We start from the raw sequence: 26,448 nt of genomic DNA on the forward strand, positions 1-26,448 counted from the left end.
AAAGGGTTAAATTGCAGTCTTCCCCACTTTTCAGCTTTTCCGTATTTTGGAATAATTTAATTGTTTTATTATAAGAGAAACTATTAAGAAATATACTGAGGTTAACGATTTGAATAGAAATATGATATACTCCCTCCGGTCCTTATTATAAGAAAAAGTTGACTTTTTAGGTTCATTGTGTAAGTGATGTATCTAGTCTATATTTATAACAAGATACATTAACTATTCTATGAACCAAAAAAGTCAATTGTTTCTTATAATAAGGACCGGAGGGAGTATGATTGAACATCAGGACATCGTTTGATCCATGTAGTCAACTTTATCAAGTGGGATGAAGCTTGGTTGCTGTATCATAATTGTAAGATCAATAATAGGAGTATTTAGTTTTAATTTAATAGTCATCATTATTTGACTCCTATTTTCAGATTATTATTTTTTGACAAATCCTATTTGCCGTGATAATTTGGATTCTGAAAGTGATGCTTACACCGAACCTGTAATCAAAAATATATCTGGTATAGTATCTAGAATGGCAGATAGAATATTATAGAGAGTAGTAATATTGGGCAATCCATGTTGAAGATTGAAAATAATATGACAATGTTATGGTTAGAGTTGCAGTCAAGGTAGGAATACCTGAGTTTCTAAATAGAATTGGGAATGGAGTTGAATCTCACGTCCCTAATCAAGATTCTAAAATTGCGACTTCTAGAAGCTTGTTAGTCAAACCCTCAAACTCAAGAAAGCTTGGTATTCCTTGCAAATATGCAGTCCTTTTTTCTCCTTGCCATGCATAATTATTTATCTTATCGTGTTTATTTACATTATTACAAGTGCAAGGGCATAGGCTAATTGATTCTTCACCCTCGTGCAACCCTTAACATGGAATTCGGAAATTTGAATATTTAGATTAGTTTTAATCTTTATAAAATGCACATTATAATAGTGAGTTTTTCATATTACCGATTGAAGATATTCATTTTTTTTGTTTTCCCGTGTGTTATAGACTGGTCAATGACATAATCTTGTCAAATGTTGTACTACTCTTGAATTAGGGTAATTTTCAGCCTTTGTAAACTAAATTTGGGGATATATAGCCACAAAAAGAACAGTACGTATGGAAATATCAGAAGAGAACTCCACATCTAACACAATTATTAGGATGAATCACTATGATTTTGTCAAACTTACTATAATTCTAACATCACACGATTTGTAGAAGTACAATTACTTCTTGAATCAAATGTGTATGTATTTCATACTTATTTTTTTATATTCTACATCTTAGTATTATTAAAATAAAATTATAATCATTGAATGACATTGTACTTACTTTTTTTTTAGGGAGACATTGTACTTAGTTAAAATCCCAGTTTTGATGTCTATGACTATAAGTCACTTTGCACAAAAACATAGAGAAATGACATTTGAACAATCATTTTATGACAACTTTTGAACAATTTTCTCTCTCATACTCACATGATGTTGTTATCATCTCTCTTTCTTCTTCTTGTCACTCCATTGTTTTTAACCAATAAGAAGAGAGAAAAACAAAGTTGTCATCAAAGTTGTCATGAAATAAATGTACAAATATCATTGCTCGTAAAAGTATTAGGTAAAAACAATATGGTACCATTTTGGTTTGGTATTTCTTAAAAAAAAGAAATTGGTGGGGTATGTTTCATCATCCAATTACTCAATGTTATATCATATTTTTATATTAATTTATTTAATAAAAAAAAATCAAATTTTGAATGAATTTAACTGGTATTCAACCAAACTCCAGCATACATAAGAATTTACCAAAATATTATGTTGAAGAATAGTGCTAGCAACTCTATCCTTTTAACACTCATCGACCACCTAAATGGGAGAGTCTTCACTTCACAAAACACAATATCTAATATGTATCACCATTAGGAAGAAAAAATATACTTATCGAAATGAGATTCTACAATAAGACCTTTTTCTCTCCACGTGATCTACACTTTTTTAATATCAGAATATTAAAATGTAATAATATAAAATTATTAATAGATAATATAAAATTATTAGTTTCCATCCATTTGGTAATTTTTTTGAGGTGTTAGATTAGAGAGATTAAATGCTTCTTAAATACTATTGCATAATATATACAAATGATGGGGTTCGAACCACGAACAACCAATTTATTTACATTAAAAAAAATTGAATTTTAACCCAGAACTACCTGACAAAAAAAGTTATATTAAATAAGTGTAGTGGGCTTTTCCATTGTCATTGCTCTTACGGCTTAAATGTACTATGTGGGTTTCACATTTTAAAAATCGATCCTATTTAAAGTGGCGTGACTTACATTGATTTCATCCAATAAAAAAAGAGTGTACGAAGTGTTTTGAGTGTTAACAAAAGACGGTTCATAATAACTTAATTAATTTTCTTAGGCGTAAAAAATTTAATTACATCCTCCAAATTAATTAATTTTTTTTTATAGCAACTTATTTTATGGAAATCATTTCTTTCATTTTTCTTAAAGCAATTAAAAATATTTGGAAATCGTTACATTAGATAGAGTAAAAATAGCTAAACTTTTTATATTTTAAATTTAAATTTTTGTTGTTGTTTTGTTTGTACTAATTGAATAGAAGAGTGTACTACGTTTTGTCCATCCAAATAAAATCAAACTCAATAAATGCACCGTATCTTTCTTGTTCTCATAGCACACAGATCTCAATTTTGTATTCCATCGAAACTTCACGACTAATGTTGAACAGAGTTTGAAAAGGAACAAACTATGAAACTAGTCTTCTCCTCACATGTTAGCACATGAACCCATTCAAAGAAAATCTAATTAATCTTTATTTTATTATTGATTTGAGGTAGATCTAGAAAGGTGGTCGGAGATGCTGAAGTGTGGCGGAGCCGTGGAGACGACGACTTTAACTTTCAATAGGAAGTGATGTAAACATTCTAACGCTCAAGGTGGTAAAAGATTAGGGCTAGTGAAGATAAAAAGAAATAATGTATACTTTACTTTTGAAGGAAGGAAGTACCTTATACTATATTCAATTCTAAATATAAGAGATATGATACCACTAAGATAAAATTGCATATGTGAAACACAATAGAAGAAGACGATACATCTCCGTCCAAAACTTTAAAACATTAAGAATATAAGTCATCAAACATTTAAGTTTAACATATTCATAATTGATTTATTCAAAGGATGTTGTAGTTTGCCCTTTTAAACCCTATAATTGCTTACAAATATTGGAAACAACGTTCAATAGTTATATACCGAGACATTTTTAAACACAAAAAACGATATTTAAAAGATACGAACCAAAAGATTGAATATTTGTGGGAGGCAAAAAAGCAAACTTCAACGGTATTTCACATGTATTATTGAGCCTCGGTTGGACCTAACCCAATCCAACAAAATTAAATTTATTTATAATTATTACTATTCTCACCCTGTACGTTTCTCATATGCCATATTCAAATCCTATGTATTACTCCTTTATCAACGAGAGAGAACCAATCATACCCAAGTCACCGCCTTGATTTGGATAAAGTCAAATGAAACTCAACGAAGACTGAGTTGTACGGTGTAAATCTAGTACGGTGCGACTGCGTAAACAACACCATAAGGTGACATGTCCTTATGCAATGTCTTGTTACATCCCCTAACGTAAATACCCTCACATGAATATGATTACTCCAAACGGGTATTAAGGTGGCAATAACGTGAACGCGACCACCATTAACTCAACACAAAGTCAAAATTTGTATACTACTTCTTCTTCCAATCAACGCTCACCAACTCACTTTTCAATTTCCACATCCTATATTTATTGATTAAGTTGACCTTATCTATCTCTAATCAATTATCATTATTACTATCACGTTTAACAAGACCACACGAACCTACTAAGAAACTCCATAGCCCCCACATCTCCTAGCTTGTACTAGTACTTCCTTTAAACCAAAAATCAAATAAATTTGTTTCAAACTTATATTTAGTAGATTTAACTTTTGTGTCATAAAAAGAAACTAGTATCATAGAGTATTTATATACAATTTTTTTTTTTTTGAAAGAAGAAGAATTATATTTAGTTTATTTATCAATGTAGACGGAACTTTAGACTAAAATTCAACTTACAATTAGGGTAGCTAAGTCCACCTTTGGATTACTACTTCCTACCATACAATGACGTGTCTATATGAAATATTAGTAATGGCCGTATTTCTTGACCAATAGAAAAATTCGGATATTCTTAGCAAATAGTAATACACACTTGGCTCTTTCTTCAACATTTTTCTTCTTTTTTTCTCTTCTTTTGTTGTTTAGTAGATAGGTTACCATGTACGTTGTTTTCAATATTTTTCAGAAAGGATATGGTCCAAAGATAAGGAAAGATAACGACGAAACAAATGAAGAAAAAAGATAATACATATTTTCTAAGAATTTTGAATAACATATCCTAGATTATTCAATGTGAAAAATGATAAATATAACAAAAAATTGAAGTGAATATTTTCTTATATAATCTTCTTCTATATATCCCCTCAATCCCAAAACATATGGACTAAAAAGAAATATGAACATTAATGACGTCACTTTCCCATGTACAAAAAAAGGAATAATATATATTTTTAAAAAAGGAATAATATTTATCTGAAAAACAAGGAACCTAAGAACAAAGGAATATTTAGTTTCCTGAAAAGTTGCTAATTGTATTTCTGCTATTGCTGTTGTTGTTGTTGCTGTTGTTGCTATTGTTTGCATGGCCACCACCAATAATGGAGGAGATAGCAGCTGCGAGAACAGCGGTGAAATTAGGATCGGCGGTGATAGCAGCGGTGGCGGCGCTGACCGAGTCAGCTAAAGAAGGCTGTGGTTGTTGTTGTTGTTGTTGTTGGCTTGGAGCTTGTGTGGTTAAATGAGAAGAACCAACTTCTTGAGACAATTGAAGACCAGAAAATTTTGACTGATTATAAAGTGATGCTGCTGCTTGTGCAAAATTCTGATTCTGTCCTTGAAAGAAACTAGGTACTTGATGAAATGGTGCATGTTGAGGTCTTTGAAATTGCAATGGATTTGGGTTTGAATTTTGTGTGAGATCTAATGTAACAGTAGGGAATGGTGCTGAAGCTGAAAGTGTTGCCATGCTTGTTGAACAAGGTAGAATAGCTCTTGCTAATAAATTTGGTGTCATTATTCCATCTGCACTTGACATTGATCCTGATAGTAACATGCTTGCTGCTGCTGAGGTTGTTGATGCCATTGCCATAGCTGCTGGTGGTAATGGATGGTTATGTGTTCCTTCATATGTTGTTACCAAGATTGTTTTGTCCTCGGCACAACGTTGAACCTATTAACAAAAAAACATCAATAATTAGCTCTAAGTTACAATACAAAAATACTAATACTACTTCTAATATAGTAAGTTAAATCATCTATACAAACTTATACAGAAAAAGCGACCTATCTCCAATTTCGTCACTAAATTTAGAAAAAGCGACATTTGGACTATTTTTTTAGTGGTTCATATTAGACACGATATTTCTTTAGTAAAAAGAAAACTCACTTGTTTGCGAACTGGACAACCGACTGCCATAGTGCATCTATAGTATGCTCGAGGACATGGATTTCCTTTAGCCATTTTTTGTCCATATTTCCTCCATTGGCATCCATCACTTATCTGCAATTATCCATCACAAAATTCAGTTAGAAAACTAATCAAGAAATTATTCAAGTGCCTTAATCAATTGTGATTTAATTAGTAGTTCATGAATGCATACCATTGAAGCTTCTGATCTAGCACGAACCGAGACACGAGCTTTTCTCATTGTAGCTTCTGTATTTGCTTGATCTGCAACATTGGAAGAGTTCAATATTTTCTGAGACTTGTTTGGTCCCCAGCCTTGTGTTTCTGATTCTGGACTGTCTTCCCTACCAGTTTTACCATTGCTATTCCTCATCTGAGGTGTGTTTGATCTTGTTCTTTCATCAGATGATGAGTTTGATACTTGATCTTCAACTTCTGCTGTTCCATTAGTAGTACCTATCTCAAGAAATTGTCTTGGTACCATTGCTCCACCAACACCTTGGTTTTTCTCCTCAGTTTTTGCATTAACAACCTGAATTTTAACAATATTAATTTATTAACATGTTACCAATCTGGCATATAATATAAGGGCTTACTAAGATTCTAAAAATAGCAAGTATATGTTGAGAAAAATTAGTTTTCACAATTTTGAGAAATAAATTAACATAATTTTCAATATTTAATTTCTACTTTTAGTATACTAACATCTCATGCAGGTCATTTATGTCAATGAAGTATTATTAACAACTATGACAATTGTACAATTTTTCCATTTAAGATTTGAATTCCATATTTTGAGTTTACAAAGTAAAACTTGTACCACTAAATTGACATGTCATGAACATACATAAGAATAATGAAAATAGAAAGAAACTAGCGATTGATAATTACCTCATTTTCAGTGTGGTGATTCTTTTGCATTAATGCCACAAGTTGCATCTGCAAAGCCGTGTAATTACCGGTAACATGACTTAGCATCTCTTTCAGCTTTTTGTTCTCTGAATTCATCCGTTGAAGCTCCACTTGCAATTGTGCAAGCTGAATCAAATTAAACAAGTTTATATATCAATTTCATCCGGTAAAGACCACATAAAATTACTAGTTGCATATATAACACAACAATTCTATTTCTAAATCTAACATACAAATCGTGATATCAAACATGCACTAAATTGAATTACGTACCTCAGTAGTCTTAGCGCGTTTATTTTCAGCATCAGATGAAACTCCATCATCTACTACAGATTGATCACTTCCGGTGTTTGCAAGTTGTAAACCAGTCTATAATATTTGAAAAAAAAATAAAATTAATTAGTACATATGTTATTATTTATAAGAAATATTTTATTATTGATAGAAAGAAATTAAAAAAAGGAAAATTAAATATGAGAAATTAATAAGGAAGCTTACATTAACATGGATATTAGAAGTGGAAGGCTTTTCATCGGTTGAAACAATCTCCTTTTTGATGATATTGGATTTAACATGTTGGTTGTGTTCATTTGAAGGTGATGGTTTGTTTCTTTCAGAAAAGAAATCGACTTCACCGGTTATTTTCCGGTCACCGCCGTCTTCGCCGTTGGTGTTACGGGTAAGGTTGACAGGAAATCCTAAAATAGGAAACATTCTATCGTTGGTATAAGTAGATGATGGCTGTTTTGAAGGTAAAAAAGGGTGAGAGTGAGATATTGGAATTGGAGAAGATGAAGAAGTATCAAGAGCTAGACCCCATGCTTTGTCCATATAATATATAATAAACAAACAAAAGGAAGAGATTAGAGAGATTTAGCTAGAGAGTTTTTTTTGAAAGAGATTAGATATGTTGAAGGAATAGGAGAGAGTAAAGAGAGGGAGAGGTAGATGAAGTCTTTCAATAGTGCAATGGATTAGGGTATAAAAAGAGTTTGGAATTGAAGGAACGTGGACCAGATGGAAATTGAAATTTGGATTTTTAGAAAATTCCACGATATCTATTATTATTATTATTTTACTATCCCAAATTGTTGCGTAAGATGGTGCGTCAGGTTGGAAAATGTCCCTCCCAAATCCGAATGCTACAAAGCATTACCCCCATACAACCACACGTCCATAGTTTGGTAATCATTAATTTACACCTGCCTTTGGTAAATTAACTGTGGATTTTCCTTATGTTAATACTAGCTAGGAGAGTATCTTTTTCTAACAACAAAACAAAAAAAGCTAAGGGAAAATAATTGTAAACTTCATCTTTATTTGAACAACGTATGTGATGTGACATCATATATATTTATTTTATTTTCTATTTTTTTACTTTTTCTTTCTACATTTAAAAATACATATAATGATTGAAAAACTTATATTTGATTTCAAAATTTTGATGTCAAATTATCATTTCTCTATTTTATTTTACTCAATATCATTTCTCTAGTTGTATAGACTAATTATTAGTTAATGAGATTAAGTTAAGGTATCCATTATCTAACCATATGAATTTGATCTTATGGAAACAATATTTAATGAGACTTACTTACATCTTCAATTCTAGTTTATAATAAAATTGATAATAATAATAATAATAATAATAATAAATTTAAATATACAAAAATTAATATAGGTTAATAGTTAAAAGGTTAGCTAAATTATAATTTAATTTGAAGTGTAACCTCTATGATTAAAAAAAAGTGTAACATCTAATATAATCATATTAACGAAAAGATATCATTCACATTTGCTTAAATATGTCTGTCTTATAGACTTAAAAAACTTTTTAATGGCCTGTTACAGCTTTTTCTACATAAACTTCTAACAAAATTTCAATCTTCTCGATTATTTTTTAAAAAAAGTTTGATCTAATCTAAATTTAACATAAATTAGGCCGTATGTCCATATCTAAGAGTCTTACTTATTTCCACCCCAAATTGCAATAACTTGTAATGATACTCCCTCCGGTCCTAAATATAAGCAAATTTGACTTTTTATATTCATTCAATTAATGATGTATGTGGTCCATAATATGAACCACATACATCATTAATTGAATGAACATAAAAACTTTAATTTACTTATATTTAGGACCGGAGGGAGTATCATATTAATAAGTGCATCTCTTTTATTTAAACCAAATACTATATTTTATTTTGCTTGTATCTTGTGGCCAACAAATTTCCACAATAGTGTAATCAATGATAATCTAATAAAAATCCAATCCCGAGGAGTTAAAGAAACGTGAAACATGACAAGTACCACAACATAATGAACAAAATGAAAAAAGATAGGGAAGAAGAGCCTTTATCTAAAATTTTCTTTAGAAAAAGAAAAAGGGTTTACATAACATTAATGAAGAAGAAAAAACAAAGAAAGAAAGAAGAGATTGAGGGTTGGTTCGTCTATGTTTCGTGAAGAAAGGATTTGACTGAATCATAAATGAAGGATGAAGAAAAAAGAGCCACCGCCCCCGAATAAAACGGAGAGGTTACACGTGATGAAAATGATCGTGTTCTTTTTTTTCTTTTGTTCTTTGTCATATGCTACTACTAGTACACACGCAAAGACAAGAAATTCAACAGAAAGACACGATAAAGAAAAAGCCAAGTCAACCTATTTGACGGCCCGGCTCTTTCTCTGTCTTCTCTTCTTGTGCGTGGGATCGATGAGATGACCCAACATCATTGTTGACTCTATACTTTGTGGGACCATCTCACCTGCTCATACTTCCTTTTCTTATTACTACTACTTCATTGTTATTTGGAAGATTAGTCACTTTAGTTATCGAATAGGAAATCATCACTTTAGTCTCTGAACGAAGATAAATTGTAAAATAGTCCCTAAATGTAAACTCTGTTAGTCAATTTAATCTCTGAATGCAGACTCCTTTAGTCAATTTAGTCCCTAAATGTAGACCCCATTAATCACTTTAGTCCCAAAAACTGACCAACAGAGTCTACATTCAAGGACTCTTTTGCAATTTCTCTGCATTCAGAGACTAAAGTGATTAATCTTTTCCCATTCAGGACCAAAGTGACCAATTCCTCATTATTATTTACTCCCAAAATTTATGAGAAGTGCACAATAGACTTGGATTTCTTGTTCTTAGATCAAAACACTATAACCGATTAAGACCATCTAATTTGATTCAGTGTTCAAGTTCATAAAGCTGATGTGAAATCTGAATCATCCGATCTAATATTAATGGATGTTATTGAATATAGGGTAAAACCGTGTGCTTTTTTACAACATCAAATCTTAATCTGCGACACAATAGATGAAAAATGGATATTAAACATTATATAAGTGAGAATATAGTAGTATATAATGCTTTAAAATTTTGAGTTAATAGGTGGTATTCAATAACACTTGTGTGATTGTTCAAAGTTTGATGTGATGATCCTTACACTACGCGTGACCCAATAGTGGTATAAGGATTGATGGTTTGACCAGGCATTTTTATTGAAAGTCTTTATGATAAAGGCGTGTAGGCGGTGTGTCATGTTGAGAGCAAGTAATGATAGTATATGTGTGATGATAAGAGTCTCACATTTGATAAAAATTGAATGTTGAGCATTATATGAATGAGAGGATTTGTAGACCTAATGCATGTATTTGAGTCCAATAATTTTGAGATTGTATTTTGTTGGCTGTCTATTTAATTGCACATGTATGGAAAAAATATTATGCTTCAATATATACATTTATGTCTGGTTTTTTCCAACAAAAATGTCTGGTTTTTTCCAACAAAAAGATAGCAAAGGCATAATGAGTTCTTTTTACCGGGTAATACTGATCCATGTGTTGATGACATATCATCTTACGTTATTCTTAGCATGTTTTTTAGTCATTTTTAGTAGGTTTTACATCCAAAATAGAGGAGTATTAGAGCAATTGCTTATGATTTCGGGAAATTTGCAATGCTTTCTATATTTGAGTCATGTAATTCTATTATTCCCGAAACATAGCAATTCTAGGGTGTTTTGTAATTCATGAAGAAATCATGCAAATCAGCAAAGCAAGACATCTGAAGACTTGTGCATACTGTAACACCCCGTTTTCCCAACATAAAAATTTCATTTAAAATTAGAGTATTTAATTCATAACGGAATGCTACATACTACTTTAACATCTCAAAACAAATAATAATAATTATCCTTCGAATTCAGCATCATGAAAAATCTTAAACTGTTGCAGCGGAAAACAGTTCAACAATTAAAAGTCTTGGCACGCAGGCCTTATTGGAAATTCTCATAAATTAGTTCATAAAAGAAACACGTAAGGAATAGAAGTAAAAGCAAGCCCCCATCCCGTTACGTATCAGAGCACCTAGACACCAACTGAGAGTCCACTCATGAACGCCTCTAATCTTTATTACCTGCACATTACCCACGGTCGAGGCAACATATACGCAGAAGGGGTGAGATTTCATAATCAATACATTAAGAATATAATCCAATAAAATGCATTTAACAATTTAAACATTAATAACATATCAACAATTAGCATATTTTTCATTTCATAACAAATACAATCATCAAATACCATTACTAATTTTCATCACAAATCATAATCAACTTAACACTTAACTTGACGACACAACTCATCTTTGACCATGCAACTCTATCAACTCAACAACAACTTAACAACACAACTCTTCTTTGACCATGCAACTCTATCAACTCAACAACAACTTGACAACTTAAGCATCATGAACTTCTTGATATGAAAATGCATGTGGTACCAATCAACAACAAAATGAGCATAATGGCTCTTCAACGTGTGAGCACAAAGGCTGCCGGGCCTAAAGCCCCCAACTTTAATGAGCACGAAGGCTGCCGGGCCTAAAGCCCCCAACTTTAATGAGCACGAAGGCTGCCGGGCCTAAAGCCCTCAACTTTAATGAGCACGAAGGCTGCCGGGCCTAAAGCCCCCAACTTTAATGAGTATGCAATGAACTCAACTTCCAACAACTTAGACAACAACATAAACAACTCATACGACTCATAATCATGGACCACTCCTTGAATTCTACAACATAGACCGACTCATGCAACTTCAAGACACTAACAGTCAAAAGCAGGGAACAACAGCAAGATACAACATTTAATAACATTTGAATGCGTTAACATCATCTAAGGTATGAATTACATCAACATAAATATCATAAAGCATCATTATAACATTCATGCAACCACACTTCTAATATCAGTCACCTGAACAGACTGCAGGGTCTATAAAAACATCCTAAACAGCTATCTTACTTAATTCTAAGGTCAACTCAAGACTACACGTGCGAAGGGATCGCATCGGGACAATTTTGGGCAACTAACAGCCTAACTCGCAGTGGCGAGTAACTCTGCTCGCAATGGCGAGCAAAGCGTGCATTCTGGGTTCCTAAGTCCTTACTTGCAGTGGCGAGTTATTCTGCTCGCAGTTGCGAGCTTACAGGTCACTCGCAGTTGCGAGTTGCATTGCTCGCAGATGCGAGCTCTGGGTTCTAGCTCGCCGTTGCGAGTGTTCTTGCTCGCAGATGCGAGCGATGAATGTCAGTACGGCCAGAAACCTAAAAATCACAACTTTTCACCTATATTCATGATTCCTTCATCCAAATAGCATCTAATTATCATCTTAAGTCATATCTAAGGTCTGTACACTAATTTTGCATCAATCTAACATCTGTTCTTGATTCATTCATCAAAATTGATCCTAAACCTAATTCTCAATTCTCACCAAAACTTAACCTAATCATGCTAAATTCATCCTATAGAATTATACCCTTAATAATATTGAAAATTAGTCTCACCCTTACCTGATAATAGCAGAATCGCAGCCCTCCTTTGGTTCTTCTCTCTTTCTGACTTTTCTCCCTTTTTCTCCAAAAACGTACGTACTACTTTTCCTAACTTATGTCTGTCTATTTATCTCTCCTTTTTACTCTTCTCACTACTAATTGCTCATCTCACCACGCAGCCCAATCTTTAATATTTTTATTTTATTTCTCATATCTTATTTTATTTAATAATAAAATAAGTCACACCAACATAACAACTTCACAACATCAATATACTTCACGTCATTCTAAAAAATCACATAATTTATCTATAAATCATGCAAACTATTTAAATTCTTAAATCATATAAATATATATATAAATAAATATATAAATCCTCATTAAATTAAGTAAATAATTAAGACGGGCGTTACAACTCTCCCTAACTTATAGAATTTTCGTCCTCGAAAATTTACCTCAAGCAAACAACTCTGGGTAAGACTCCATCATCTTACTCTCCAGCTCCCACGTCAAGCTTTCACCAGTAGTGCCGCTCCAAACAACTCTCACTAGAGGTATTTATTTGCCTCTCAACGTCTTCATTTTGCGATCATCAATCCTCAAAGGTAAAGTCTCCACCGTAAGGTTGTCTCTAACTTGCACGTCATCACTCTGAATCACATGGGACGGGTCTGGAACATACTTCCTCAGCTGCGACACATGAAACACATCGTGCAAATTCGATAAATGCGGTGGTAAGCCAACTCTATAAGCCACCGTGCCAATTCTCTCAGATATCTGATAAGGACCAATAAACTTTGGAGTCAACTTCTTTGACTTCAATGCACGACCAACACCGGTCGTTGGGGTAACTCTCAAGAACACATGGTCTCCCTCTTGAAACTCAAGGTCTTTCTTACGCTTATCATGGTAACTCTTCTGTCGACTCTGCGACGCTTTCATCTTCTCTTGAATCATTTTCACCTTCTCAGTATTCTGTTGAACAATTTCTGGTCTTAGAACCACACTTTCACCGGTCTCAAACCAACACAACGGAGTCCTACACCTCCGACCATACAAAGCCTCGAAAGGTGCCATCCCAATACTTGAATGATAGCTGTTATTATAAGTGAACTCTATCAACGGAAGATGACTATCCCAAGTTCCACCTTGCTCAAGTACACAAACTCTCAACAAGTCTTCGAGTGACTGAATTGTTCTTTCCGACTGACCATCTGTCTGAGGATGATAAGCCGAACTCAATCTCAACTTAGAGCCTAAAGCCTCTTGCAAACTCTTCCAAAATCTAGAAGTAAATCGTGGGTCTCTAACTGACACAATGCTCGAAGGAACACCATGCAGCTTCACAATGTCTCGAATATAAATATCTGCCAACTGAGCCACAGGAAAACTAATATTAATTGGAAGGAAATGTGCCGACTTCGTCAATCTGTCAACAATCACCCAAATTGCGTCATTCCCTTTAGGAGTATTTGGCAAACTCGTCACAAAATCCATGGATATACTATCCCATTTCCATTCTGGTACATCTAACGGTGTCATCAACCCAGCAGGTTTCTGATGCTCTACCTTCGACTTCTGACAAATCAAACAAGAGTACACAAATTGTGCCACATCACGTTTCAATCCTGACCACCAAAACAGCTTCTTTAAATCATGATACATCTTTGTAGCTCCCGGATGAATGCTCAAGCTACTCCTATGACTCTCTTCCAGAATCATCCTTTTTATCTCATCATTGTCTGGAATACAAATCCTACCTCGGAACCTCAACACACCCTGATCATCGACCTTAAAGTCACTATCTTCAGTTTGATTACTAGCAACCAACAAGTCCACAAACTTAACATCAACTTTCTGCGCATCCTTAATATCTTTTAAGAAATCATTATCAATTTTCAGCATTCCTAACTTAACGCTCCGAGACGACATTTCACAAACTAAGCTCATATCTCTAAACTGTTCAAGCAATTCAAATTCCTTCACCATCATAGCAGACATATGTAAACTCTTCCTACTTAAGGCATCCGCAACAACATTAGCTTTACCCGGATGGTAATTCAAACTAAAGTCATAATCCTTCAACAATTCGAGCCACCGCCGCTGTCGCATATTCAATTCTTTCTGATCAAACAAGTACTTCAAGCTCTTGTGATCACTAAACACCTCAAATCTCGAACCATACAAGTAATGTCTCCAAATCTTAAGGACAAATACGACTGCAGCTAATTCAAGGTCATGAGTAGGATAGTTTCGTTCATGAGTTCTCAACTGTCTTGATGCATAAGCAACAACTTTACCATCTTGCATAAGCACACCGCCTAAGCCCAATTTGGACGCATCACAATACACCGCAAAAGGTTCATCAGGTTTTGGCAAAATCAAAACTGGAGCCGTCGTCAAACGCTTCTTCAATTCATTAAAACTGTTCTCACAATGAACATCCCACACAAAGGTTTTGCCTTTACACGTCAATTGTGTTAACGGAAGTGCTAACTTAGAAAATCCTTCTATAAATCTTCGGTAATAACCTGCCAAACCCAAAAAGCTTCTAATCTCTGTAACTGACTTAGGAGTCTCCCATTGTGATACTGCTTCAACTTTAGATGGATCGACTGCAATACCATTACCAGAAATAACATGGCCAAGAAAACTTACCTCATTCAACCAGAATTCACACTTAGACAATTTAGCATATAACTTCTTCTCTTTCAGCACTTGCAAGACAATGTTCAAATGTTCTGCATGTTCTTCTTCTGTCTTAGAGTAAATCAAGATATCATCGATGAATACAACCACGAAGCGATCCAAAAATGCATGGAAAATACGATTCATATACTCCATAAACACGCCAGGCGCATTACTCACACCGAAAGGCATCACCTTATATTCATAATGACCATATCGCGTCCTAAAGGCCGTCTTCTGCATATCCTCATCTTTTACTTTAATCTGATGATAACCCGACCTTAAATCAATCTTGCTGAACACACGTGCACCCACCAGCTGGTCCATCAAATCATCAATTCTAGGAAGTGGATATCTATTCTTTATAGTTACTTTATTCAGTTGTCAATAATCAATGCACAACCTCATACTTCCATCTTTCTTCTTAACCAACAATACCGGCGCTCCCCAAGGTGAAACACTCGGTCTAATGAACTTCTTATCTAGCAATTCCTCCAACTGTTTCTTCAACTCAGCCAACTCAGAAGCTGACATACGATAAGGTGTCATAGACACAGGCTTCGTTCCCGGAACAAGGTCAATAGAAAATTCAACTTCTCTCTCCGGTGGTACATCAGGGATTTCATCAGGGAAAACTTCAGGAAAATCACACACCACCTGCAACTTATCAATCACTTCTTGATTCTCAATGGACAAGACGCCATCAACGAAAACATCAAGATTCCATCGCGTTCTAACTGCTTCAGCTGCTTAGTAGACAATAACTCTGCTCCACTTTCTTCTTCGGCAGAAAAAAATACATCGACTTACTAAAACAATTAATGTGAACATGGTTGTACTCCAACCAGTTCATACTAAGGGTTAAACAACAAACAACAAACAGGACAACTCAATGACGATATCTCAACCGTCAACGACACTACTCGACTCATCTATTTGGCCGGATGGACCGACCTGCTCTGATACCAATTGTAACACCCCGTTTTCCCAACATAAAAATTTCATTTAAAATCAGAGTATTTAATTCATAACGGAATGCTACATACTACTTTAACATCTCAAAACAGATAATAATAATTATCCTTCGAATTCAACATCATGAAAAATCTTAAACTGTTGCAGCGGAAAACAGTTCAACAATTAAAAGTCTTGGCACGCAGGCCTTATTGGAAATTCTCATAAATTAGTTCATAAAAGAAACACGTAAGGAATAGAAGTAAAAGCAAGCCCCATCCCGTTACGTATCAGAGCACCTAGACACCAACTGAGAGTCCACTCATGAACGCCTCTAATCTTTATTACCTGCACATTACCCACGGTCGAGGCAACATATACGCAGAAGGGGTGAGATTTCATAATCAATACATTAAGAATATAATCCAATAAAATGCATTTAACAATTTAAACATTAATAACATATCAACAATTAGCATATTTTTCATTTCATAACAAATACAATCATAAAATACCATTACTAATTTTCATCACAAATCATAATCAACTTAACACTTAACTTGACGACACAACTCATCTTTGACCATGCAACTCTATCAACTCAACAACAACTTAACAACATAACTCTTCTTTGACCATGACACTCTATCAACTCAACAACAACTTGACAACTTAAACATCATGAACTTCTTGATATGCAAATGCATGTGGTACGTACTACTTTTCCTAACTTATGTCTGTCTATTTATCTCTCCTTTTTACTCTTCTCACTACTAATTGCTCATCTCACCACGCAGCCCAATCTTTAATATTTTTATTTTATTTCTCATATCTTATTTTATTTAATAATAAAATAAGTCACACCAACATAACAACTTCACAACATCAATATACTTCACGTCATTCTAGAAAATCACATAATTTATCTATAAATCATGCAAACTATTTAAATTCTTAAATCATATAAATATATATATATATAAATAAATATATAAATCCTCATTAAATTAAGTAAATAATTAAGACGGGCGTTACACATACCTTGGGAAGATAAAAAAAATGAAGATTCAAGAAGCTTCATAAGATATTATAGAGGGAGAAATTCTGTTTTCAGGTCCCAAGACATCTTATATGGAAGTAAACACCCAAAAGACGGAGAAATGAAGATTTATGCACCAATCCACACTCTTATGCGCCCCGAGCATGGCCATGCATCTTGAGCGTGGGCTAGATGCCTCGAGGGTGCACTTTCTGCACTCTCATGCGCCCTGAGCACGACTGAAAATGGGCCATAACTGATTTTTGCTACTTTTAAGTGGAAAAAGCTCAGTTTTTTAGCCTAACTTCAGGTTGGAAATCTCCCTATAAATACCAAGCCTTTCATTCATAATTTCTCATTCAGAACGAAACGGTTCAAGAGGAAGGCAAGCACTAGGAGCTTTCAGGCAGGAGTTTCTCTCTCCTCATTCCAAGTCTCTGGGAGTATGTTTTATTTCTTTTGTAAGTTGTCTTTAGTTACCATGAGTAACTAAATATTTTTAGGCTAGGGGTTCTAAGATGAACCTCTATTCTATTTGTTGGATATTTATTTAATTTAAAGTTTTTATTCAGTTATTTCTTGAATGCTATTTAATTTTACTATAGTGCATAATATTTGTCTCCTCAGAAGTATAACCCTGATAACTAGGCACTAAGGGAGGTAACATAACTAATATTGGTTTATACCTGTCTAATCTGAAAGTAATTAGTTAGTAACTAGGGAAACAAGCCTTAGAGTAGAACCCTGAGAGAAAGGTACTTAGGGAGGTGGCATACCTAATATTGGTGCATACCTACAAGAATCAGAAAGTAACTAGTTAGTAATTAAGGAAACATGCGACTTCACGACTTAAATCAGTCCAGTAACTTCATTCTCCTTGCACCTTGGCTAGGTAGACGTTGATAGGGTTGCCCATTTGTAGAACTACTGAGCTAATAGCTGATGGAACCTTTAGGATACTTTGAATTTAGGAACCCTATTATCTTTCATTGTTTCAAATACATTTGAGAAAGTAAGAACCTACATGTCAACCTCCGAGCTTAAGTGTACCTCTCTCTCTCTCTCTCTCTCACTCTCTCTCTCTCTCTCTCTCTCTCTCTCTCTCTCTCTCCCCCCAAGTACTAAAACTCGTAGGCACTCCGGTGTAATGGTTGCAACTGACAGCTGGAGGGAAAGAACACATATCTCTGAGAGAGTAAGACCCCATGATGACAGTGCATCAACACTAGTTATTTAGTCATATTTAGGTCTTTATTATAGCATTTAGAGAGTCAACTGCAATGATTCATGGTGAAATCAAGCCAAAACAGGAACAAGAGCTCAAGAGAAGAAACTTAAAGAAAACCAAGGAAAATTGCTTAAAACTCAAAGCATCGTGCCACGTTTGGTTATGTTCGTGGCACGTTGAAGGAAGCGTGGGACAAAGATTCATCTCTGGAAATTTCGTGGCACGAAGCAACATGCAACGTGCCACGATGGTTGATTTTGTCTGCTGCCACGTAGGATTAATGAAGCATCGTGCCACGACCAACCCGCAACGTGGCACGATGATGGGCTTTTCTGAAACCCTAATTTCTTTCTATAAATATCCAGCTGCTAGCAAGGGTTTTGGTACTGATTATTATTGCGATTTTGAGCACTAAGGACGACAGGAGACCAAGGAACGAGCCCTGAATCTCATACCAACACCCCGTTGGTTAGATTTATGTATGTTTTCTCTTGTTATTACTTATGATTGTTTAGCTATGAGTAGCTAAACCTTTAGTTTGGTTAAGCCATGATGAAACCTTTGTAATATATGATTTTGTAGTTGAACTCTCTCTATAATCAATGCTATTCAGTTTTTTATTCAGAATTACTTGTGTTTATTGCTTTTCATGATTATTGTTTTGTATGACTACTAGCCCTAGCTTCTTGCAATCACATGAATCGATCTTAGGAATTAAATGACTACTAGCCCTAGCTTTTAATCCTGAAATAGTAATTTTGTTTAACTCAACACTAGGAGCCTAGAGATAGGAAATTGAGGGTTATGATACATGAATTAACGTTCCAATATTGCTTCCGCGGTTATTCAATCACGTTAAGAGATTAATAGGGTTATGACTTAGGAAAGGGCTTTGATGCGAGAGATTGATCAAAGTCACTTAGTTAATTTATCGTAAAAACTGAGTAGTAATTGAGAGTAGAGATAGGTAGACTTTTTCATATAAAGCAATACTGGATTCACCGGCTTAACCATTCATCTCAATATAATTTTCTTTCAAACTCTTTCTACTTTAATCAACTCTGATTAAAACCAATCTTTACTGCCTAGGGCAACCAAATATAATTTTTACACATCCTAACGTATAACGTACTTGTTATAATTGAAACTAACACAGTCCTTGTGGATCGATATTTATTACTACTTCGATAGTTTTTGGTACACTTGCCAGATATCTATCAAGTTTTTGGCGCCGTTGCCGGGGACTGTTGATTTGTTTCAACAAGGCAATTATGTTATAATTTAGGTTTTCTGCAATTTTATTTTTCTGTTTTTAGTTTCAATATTCATTTGATTACTTTGTATTGTGCAGTGCTACTAAGGTATTTGCTGTTTATGCGAGGTAAAGTGAGCTCCAAAGATCTCGAATTCAATCCGGAAATAGAAAGGACTGCTAGAGCACTCCGGAAAGCTGCCCGGTTGAAAAGGTTGTCTCATTCCGTTCCACCGGGTGTTCGAGAACAAATACCTGAGCCACTCTCACTTGAATCTGAAACATCTGCTTCTCCTCAATCTGCTATCATGGGAGAACCTGCACCAAGACCAAAGTTAGGGGACTACAGGTTAGCAACTCATCGCGGTCAACTGACCCACACTTTTCAACCAGCTAACCCCGTTGCTTTCGACATCAAGACAACTGTCCTCAACGGTTTGAGGGACAAGCAATTCGATGGGACTGAAGCTATGAGTCCTCATGAACACTTGAGCCGCTTTGCTGAGACTTGCGAGTTTTGTGTGCAACCAGCCACCGTGACTGAAGCACAAAAGAAACTAAGGCTGTTCCCTTTCACCTTGACGGGAAGAGCAAAAGATTGGTTGCTAACAATTCCAAACGGGACTGTCCAAACATGGGAAGAGTTAGAGCTGAAGTTCTTGGAGAAATATTTCCCTATGTCTAAATATTGGGAAAAGAAGATGGAAATCTCTAACTTCAAGCAAGGAGAAGGTGAATCATTGTATGATGCTTGGGAGCGATTCAATTTGCTTCTGAAGAGATGCCCTAACCATGAGTTCACCGAGAAACAATACCTCCAAATCTTCACTGAGGGGGTGACACCAAACACTAGAATGTTCTTAGATGCTTCCGCGGGAGGAAGTCTTAAGAGCAAGACTGATCATGAAGTTCAAGCCTTAATTGAAAATATGGCGAGTAATGAATATCGTGCTGAAGCTAAGAAGAAAGAAAGAGGAGTGTTTGGGGTAAGTGAACAAACAGCAATCCTAGCTAACCAAGCAGCCATGAACAAACAAATAGAGGCTCTTACTAAGGAGTTTCAAGGGTTTACTTTGGCTCATAAGCAACAACAGGTGGCTGCAATCAAATGTGACTTATGCGGTGAAGAACATCCCAATGGTGAATGTGTTCCAGAAGGATCAACTGAGGAAGCTAATTTCATGGGAGGTTATCAAAGGCAAAATCAATACTACAACTCAGGTATCAACAAGCATCCAAATCTCAGTTACTCAAATAACAACGCTTTGAACTCTCAGATGCTTAATCCTCCACAACAACAAAGGAAGCCTTCAGCTCTTGAAGAAACTATGATGAACTTTATGAAGATGACTCAAGGCAACTTTGAAGAGATGAAGAAGAGTCAAGAGGCTGAGAGAAAGAACAATGAAGCCTCCAGGAAGATGCTTGAAACTCAACTTGGGCAATTAGCTAAACAATTGGCTGAACAAAACAAAGGCGGATTCTCAGGTAACACACAAGACAACCCTAAAAATGAGTCTTGCAATGCTATTGAGTTGAGGAGCAAGAAGGTCTTGACACCTCTAGTTCCAAAAGTTCCAAAAAAGGCTGATGAAGTAGTAGTGGAGGAAGAAGAAGAAGGTGAAGTTGAAAAGAATAATGAGGTTGTAGTTGAAAAAGTTAATGATCAAGGAGTAGTTGAAAATGAAAGGAAGAAAAAAATAGAGGGAGAAAAAAGTGAGAAATTGATTGATGAAGATTCAATCTTGAGGAAGTCTAAGAGTCAAATATTGAAGGATGGAGATCAGCCACAAGTTGTTCCATCATATGTGAAGCTTCCATACCCTCACTTAGCCAAAAAGAAGAAGAAGGAGGAAGGTCAATTCAAGAAGTTCATGGAGCTTTTCTCACAACTTCAGGTGAACATTCCCTTTGGTGAAGCTCTTGATCAAATGCCCATGTATGCTAAGTTTATGAAAGACTTGCTGACTCGAAGAAGGAAACCAAAAGATGATGCAAACATTACACTTTCAGAAAATTGTAGTGCAATTCTTCAAAAGAAACTTCCACCCAAATTAAAAGATCCAGGTGCTTTCACTATTCCTTGTTCTATTGGACCGGTAGACATTGGTAGAGCGTTGTGTGATTTAGGGGCAAGTATCAACTTGATGCCTCTTTCAATGATGAAGAAGCTTGGATGTGGGGAGCCAAAGCCAACAAGAATGACCATTACTCTAGCTGATCGGTCAATCTCTTACCCTTTTGGTATACTTGAAGATGTGCTAGTTAAGGTCAATGAGCTAGTATTTCCTGCTGATTTTGTAATCCTAGACATGGCTGAAGATGAAGACATGCCACTCATTCTTGGAAGACCTTTCCTTGCAACCGGTCGAGCTTTGATTGATGTTGAAATGGGCCAGCTTATGTTGAGCTTCCACAACGAGCAAGTTGTGTTTAATATTTTTGAAGCCATGAAACATCAAGCTGAAAATCCTAAGTGCTACCGAATTGATGTTGTTGATGAGATAATTGAAGATGACTCTCGTAAGCCTCAACCAACACAACCTTTAGAGAGAACATTAGTTAATTCTATAGAGAATGATGAAGATACTGAAGATATTGAGGTAAAGGATTGTGTCAAGCAGCTTGAGGCAAGCAAGCAACAAATGCACCACCCGCCACTTGAAAACATACTTGGTGAAAAATATGGGGGATCGGAAACATTGAACAATGAAAAAGAAAAAAATCCAGAATTGAAAGAACTCCCTCCACACTTGAAGTATGTCTTTCTTAGTGAAGATTTTTCCAAACCAGCAATCATCAGTAATACATTGACACCTTTAGAGGAAGAGAAACTAATGAGGGTGTTGAAAAGTAATCAAGGCGCATTGGGATGGAGCATTTCTGATCTAAAGGGTATTAGTCCAGCCTATTGCATGCACAAAATACATATGGAGGCTGAATACAAACCTGTGGTTCAACCTCAAAGAAGACTAAACCCAACAATGAAGGAAGTTGTCAAGAAGGAAGTATTAAAATTGCTCGATGCAGGTATGATTTACCCTATTTCTGATAGCTCTTGGGTAAGTCCTGTTCATGTGGTGCCTAAGAAGGGAGGAATGACGGTAGTGGCTAATGAAAAGAATGAATTGATACCCACACGTACCGTCACCGGTTGGAGAATGTGCATAGACTACCGGAGGCTGAATTCTGCAACAAGGAAAGATCACTTTCCATTACCATTCATGGATCAAATGCTAGAGAGATTGGCTGGTCAAGCCTTTTACTGCTTCTTGGATGGGTACTCAGGGTATAATCAGATTGCAGTGGCTCCGGAAGATCAAGAAAAGACTGCTTTCACCTGTCCGTTTGGTATATTTGCTTATAGGAGAATGCCCTTTGGGCTGTGTAATGCGCCGGCGACCTTCCAAAGGTGTATGCTCTCCATCTTCTCTGACATGATAGAGAAGAACATCGAGGTATTCATGGACGACTTTTCTGTGTTTGGTAAGTCTTTCGACCAATGCTTATTCCACTTAAATGAAGTACTAAAAAGATGCACCGAAACTAACCTTGTTTTAAATTGGGAAAAATGTCATTTTATGGTTACCGAAGGTATAGTTTTGGGACATAAAATAAGTGCTAAAGGCATAGAAGTGGATCAAGCAAAGATAGAGGTTATAGAGAAACTTCCACCACCTGTTAATGTTAAGGGAGTTAAGAGTTTCTTGGGGCATGCCGGTTTCTATCGGCGTTTTATAAAAGATTTTTCAAAAATTTCTAAGCCCCTTTGTAACCTCTTGGTCAAAGAAAATGATTTTGATTTTGATTCTGAGTGTTTAAATGCTTTTTCTTTGATTAAAACCAAGTTGGTGACTGCACCAATAATCATTGCACCCGATTGGGATTTACCTTTTGAACTTATGTGCGATGCAAGTGATTATGCTGTTGGTGCAGTCTTAGGCCAACGAAAGAACAGATTTTTCCATGCAATTTACTATGCAAGCAAGGTTTTAAACGAAAATCAAGTTAACTATTCCACTACTGAAAAGGAGTTGCTTGCAGTAATATTTGCATTGGAGAAATTTCGTTCTTATCTAATAGGCTCCAAAGTCATTATTTTTTCAGATCATGCAGCTCTTAAATATCTCTTGACAAAAGGTGATTCAAAGCCTCGGTTGTTGAGGTGGATCCTTTTATTGCAAGAATTTGATCTCGAGATTCGTGACAAGAAAGGAGTGGAGAATGTAGTAGCTGATCACCTTTCAAGGTTGGAAAATGAGGAGGTGACGAAGAAAGAAAAGGCTATCACAGCAGAATTCCCGGATGAAAAGCTGATGTCGATTGAAGAAAGGCCTTGGTTTGCCGACATGGCGAATTTTAAGGCCGGTAATATAATTCCGGATGACATGGAACAGCACCGAAGGAAAAAGTTTTTCAAGGATGCAAACCACTATCTGTGGGATGATCCTTATTTATTTAAGGTAAGTGCTGACGGTTTGATTAGACGTTGTGTTGCAGGTACGGAAGCTAACAGTATCATGTGGCACTGCCATAGCTCAGCTTATGGAGGCCACCATAGTGGGGAAAGAACCGCTGCGAAAATCTTGCAAAGTGGTTTCTGGTGGCCCACTCTCTTCAAGGATTGCCAAGAGTTCGTAAAGAGGTGTGATGAATGCCAAAGAACAGGTAGTATCTCAAAGAGGAATGAAATGCCCGTAACTGGAATCATTGAAGTTGAACCTTTTGATTGTTGGGGCATAGATTTTATCGGACCATTTCCCTCCTCTTACTCTTATCTCCATATACTTGTGTGTGTTGACTATGTTACCAAGTGGGTTGAAGCGATACCATGTGTTGCTAATGATGCTAAAACTGTGGTTAATTTCTTGAAGAAAAATATTTTCACTAGGTTTGGAACCCCTAGAGTTTTGATCAGTGATGGGGGGAAGCACTTTTGCAACAATCTTCTTGAAACTGTGCTTAAAAAGTTTAATATCAAACATAAAGTTGCAACTCCCTATCATCCTCAAACTAGTGGTCAAGCGGAGGTTTCAAACCGTCAGTTGAAACAAATTTTGGAGAAAACTGTAACGTCTTCCAGGAAAGATTGGTCTAGGAAGTTAGATGACGCTCTTTGGGCATATAGAACTGCGTTTAAAACGCACCTTGGGATGTCCCCTTATCAGTTGGTTTACGGAAAGGCTTGTCATCTCCCGGTTGAATTGGAACATAAAGCTTACTGGGCTATCAAAGCCCTAAATTTTGATCAAACTTTAGCTGGAAAGAAAAGGTTATTAAAACTTAATGAGCTAGAGGAGATGAGATTGCGTGCGTATGAGAACGCCGTAATTTACAAAGAGAGAACTAAGAGGTATCATGATAAGGGGTTGGTGAGGAGAGAATTTTATATTGGACAACTTGTTTTGCTGTTTAATTCCAGGTTGAAGTTATTCCCCGGGAAGTTAAAATCCAAGTGGTCCGGACCATTCGTGATTGTAGATATGTCTCCTTATGGAGCAGTGGAGCTTAGTAAGCCTGGTGAGCAAGAAACTTTCAAGGTAAACGCACAAAGGCTGAAACCATACCTTGGAGGTGAACTCCCAAAGAATAGAGCGGGAGTGGTGTTGAATGATCCTTAGGGGTCATCATAAGTCAAGCTAGTGACGGTAAAGAAGCGCTGGATGGGAGGCAACCCATCGGATTTAAATCCACTCAGGTATTGTATTTATCTATTTATTTATTTATTGCATTTTTTTATAAAAACAAAAACAGCAAAAAATATTTTTAGAAAGTTGAAAAGAAATTTTTATTTGAAAACCTAGACCAACGTGGCACGATGGTTCTTCATCGTGGAACGTTTTGAGAATGGCTCCAACATTGTTCGCCACTGGAAATTTCGTGGCACGAACACTCTCAAAACGTGGCACGTTTGCTGGAAGAACTATGAACGTGGCACGATGGTTCTATGATCGTGGCACGTTGCTACCCAGAACGATGATCGTGCCACGTTTTCCTGCATCGTGGCACGTGAGTGGGGAGTTTTGAAATAATTTGACCGTTACAGATCGCTTCGTGGCACGACCCTGACCCAACGTGGCACGAAAGACCTTTGTCTATATAAACTTCTCTCACAAATTTCTCACCATTTCATTTTCCCTTAACAAAACTCTGCCCAAATTTCGAATCACCCATTCTCTACCTCTAAAAATCGCACCTAACCACCATTCATACATCTTCATCATTCTCACAAACATTTCCCCCCATTACTTCATCAAACACATCAATTTTCTCCCACAAATTTGACCTAACCCTTATTGCACAAACCCTAACCACCCAATCTTCATCTTCCGCAATCCCAAAACATCCAAACAATCTAACCTAACTCCACAAATGGCCTCAGCATCCAACAAACGCTCCAGAACAACCCGCAGCACCCAATCAACCCAACCACCACAACAACCCGACTATGAGAAATTTCAGGATGACGAACATGCCGAGAGGTTTGAAAAGATCAAGGGGTTTAAGTTTTCTGGTGAAAGGAGGTTTGATTTCATCAACCTTCAGAGGTATCCTCAATTTGAAACAACTATAAGAACGCTTGGGTGGAAGAGATTGAACGACATGGTTGAAAAAGAAAGCAATCGCACCATTGCTCTTGAGTTCTTTGCTAATGCCTTTGGAGATAAGGATAATGTGGTTTATGTCCGTGGAAAGCAGATAGATTATAGCCCTAGAGCCATCAATGCATTTCTAGGGCTAAAGCCTCCAAGACAATGTCACGTAGAAATGAGGAGGTCAAGGAGCTCGAATAATTTTCCTTCCGATGATGTGCTTCAACAGATTTTGCAGGAAATTGGCGAAGAGGGTGTTGATTATGTTAGGTCCAAAGCTACTGGGTTTCCTACTAGGATGGATGTGGTGGACCTCAAGCCACAATACAAAGCTTGGGCTTCATTC

General features: G+C 35.9%; 2 protein-coding genes across 2 annotated transcripts; one reads left to right on the top strand and one right to left on the bottom strand.

The window, feature by feature from the left end:
- Nucleotides 1-4,414: 4,414 nt before the first annotated feature.
- LOC146944631 (WRKY transcription factor 6-like) lies at nucleotides 4,415-7,459 on the bottom strand. Its single transcript, XM_085742984.1, has 6 exons — nucleotides 7,002-7,459; nucleotides 6,777-6,872; nucleotides 6,483-6,629; nucleotides 5,785-6,123; nucleotides 5,571-5,684; nucleotides 4,415-5,354 (listed from the first exon to the last, which is right to left on the bottom strand). The coding sequence occupies exons 1-6, from the start codon at nucleotides 7,332-7,334 to the stop codon at nucleotides 4,692-4,694; spliced, it is 1,692 nt and encodes a 563-aa protein (XP_085599110.1). The 5' UTR covers nucleotides 7,335-7,459; the 3' UTR covers nucleotides 4,415-4,691.
- A 12,172-nt stretch (nucleotides 7,460-19,631) lies between these two features.
- LOC146944632 (uncharacterized) lies at nucleotides 19,632-25,130 on the top strand. Its single transcript, XM_085747971.1, has 4 exons — nucleotides 19,632-19,858; nucleotides 20,291-23,972; nucleotides 24,678-24,862; nucleotides 24,932-25,130. Exons 1-4 carry the CDS (start codon nucleotides 19,632-19,634, stop codon nucleotides 25,128-25,130), a joined length of 4,293 nt encoding a protein of 1,430 aa, XP_085604097.1.
- Nucleotides 25,131-26,448: the final 1,318 nt, after the last annotated feature.

Source organism: Medicago sativa, chromosome 2, assembly GCF_051527215.1.
Source record: "Medicago sativa cultivar Bolivia chromosome 2, Bolivia_mono, whole genome shotgun sequence".
Taxonomy (NCBI): Eukaryota; Viridiplantae; Streptophyta; class Magnoliopsida; order Fabales; family Fabaceae; genus Medicago; species Medicago sativa.

Excerpts from the sequence above, each read along its gene's own strand:
- LOC146944631 (XM_085742984.1), bottom strand. The coding sequence starts at position 7,334 with ATGGACAAAGCATGGGGTCTAGCTCTTGATACTTCTTCATCTTCTCCA. Across the intron at positions 6,630-6,776 it reads AACGCGCTAAGACTACTGAG|CTTGCACAATTGCAAGTGGA; the intron begins GTACGTAATTCA and ends AATTTGATTCAG. Across the intron at positions 5,355-5,570 it reads GTTGTCCAGTTCGCAAACAA|GTTCAACGTTGTGCCGAGGA; the intron begins GTGAGTTTTCTT and ends TTTTGTTAATAG.
- LOC146944632 (XM_085747971.1), top strand. The coding sequence starts at position 19,632 with ATGCGAGGTAAAGTGAGCTCCAAAGATCTCGAATTCAATCCGGAAATA. Across the intron at positions 19,859-20,290 it reads CCAAAGTTAGGGGACTACAG|ATGCCCTAACCATGAGTTCA; the intron begins GTTAGCAACTCA and ends GCTTCTGAAGAG. Across the intron at positions 23,973-24,677 it reads ATGATCCTTATTTATTTAAG|TTGGTTTACGGAAAGGCTTG; the intron begins GTAAGTGCTGAC and ends TCCCCTTATCAG.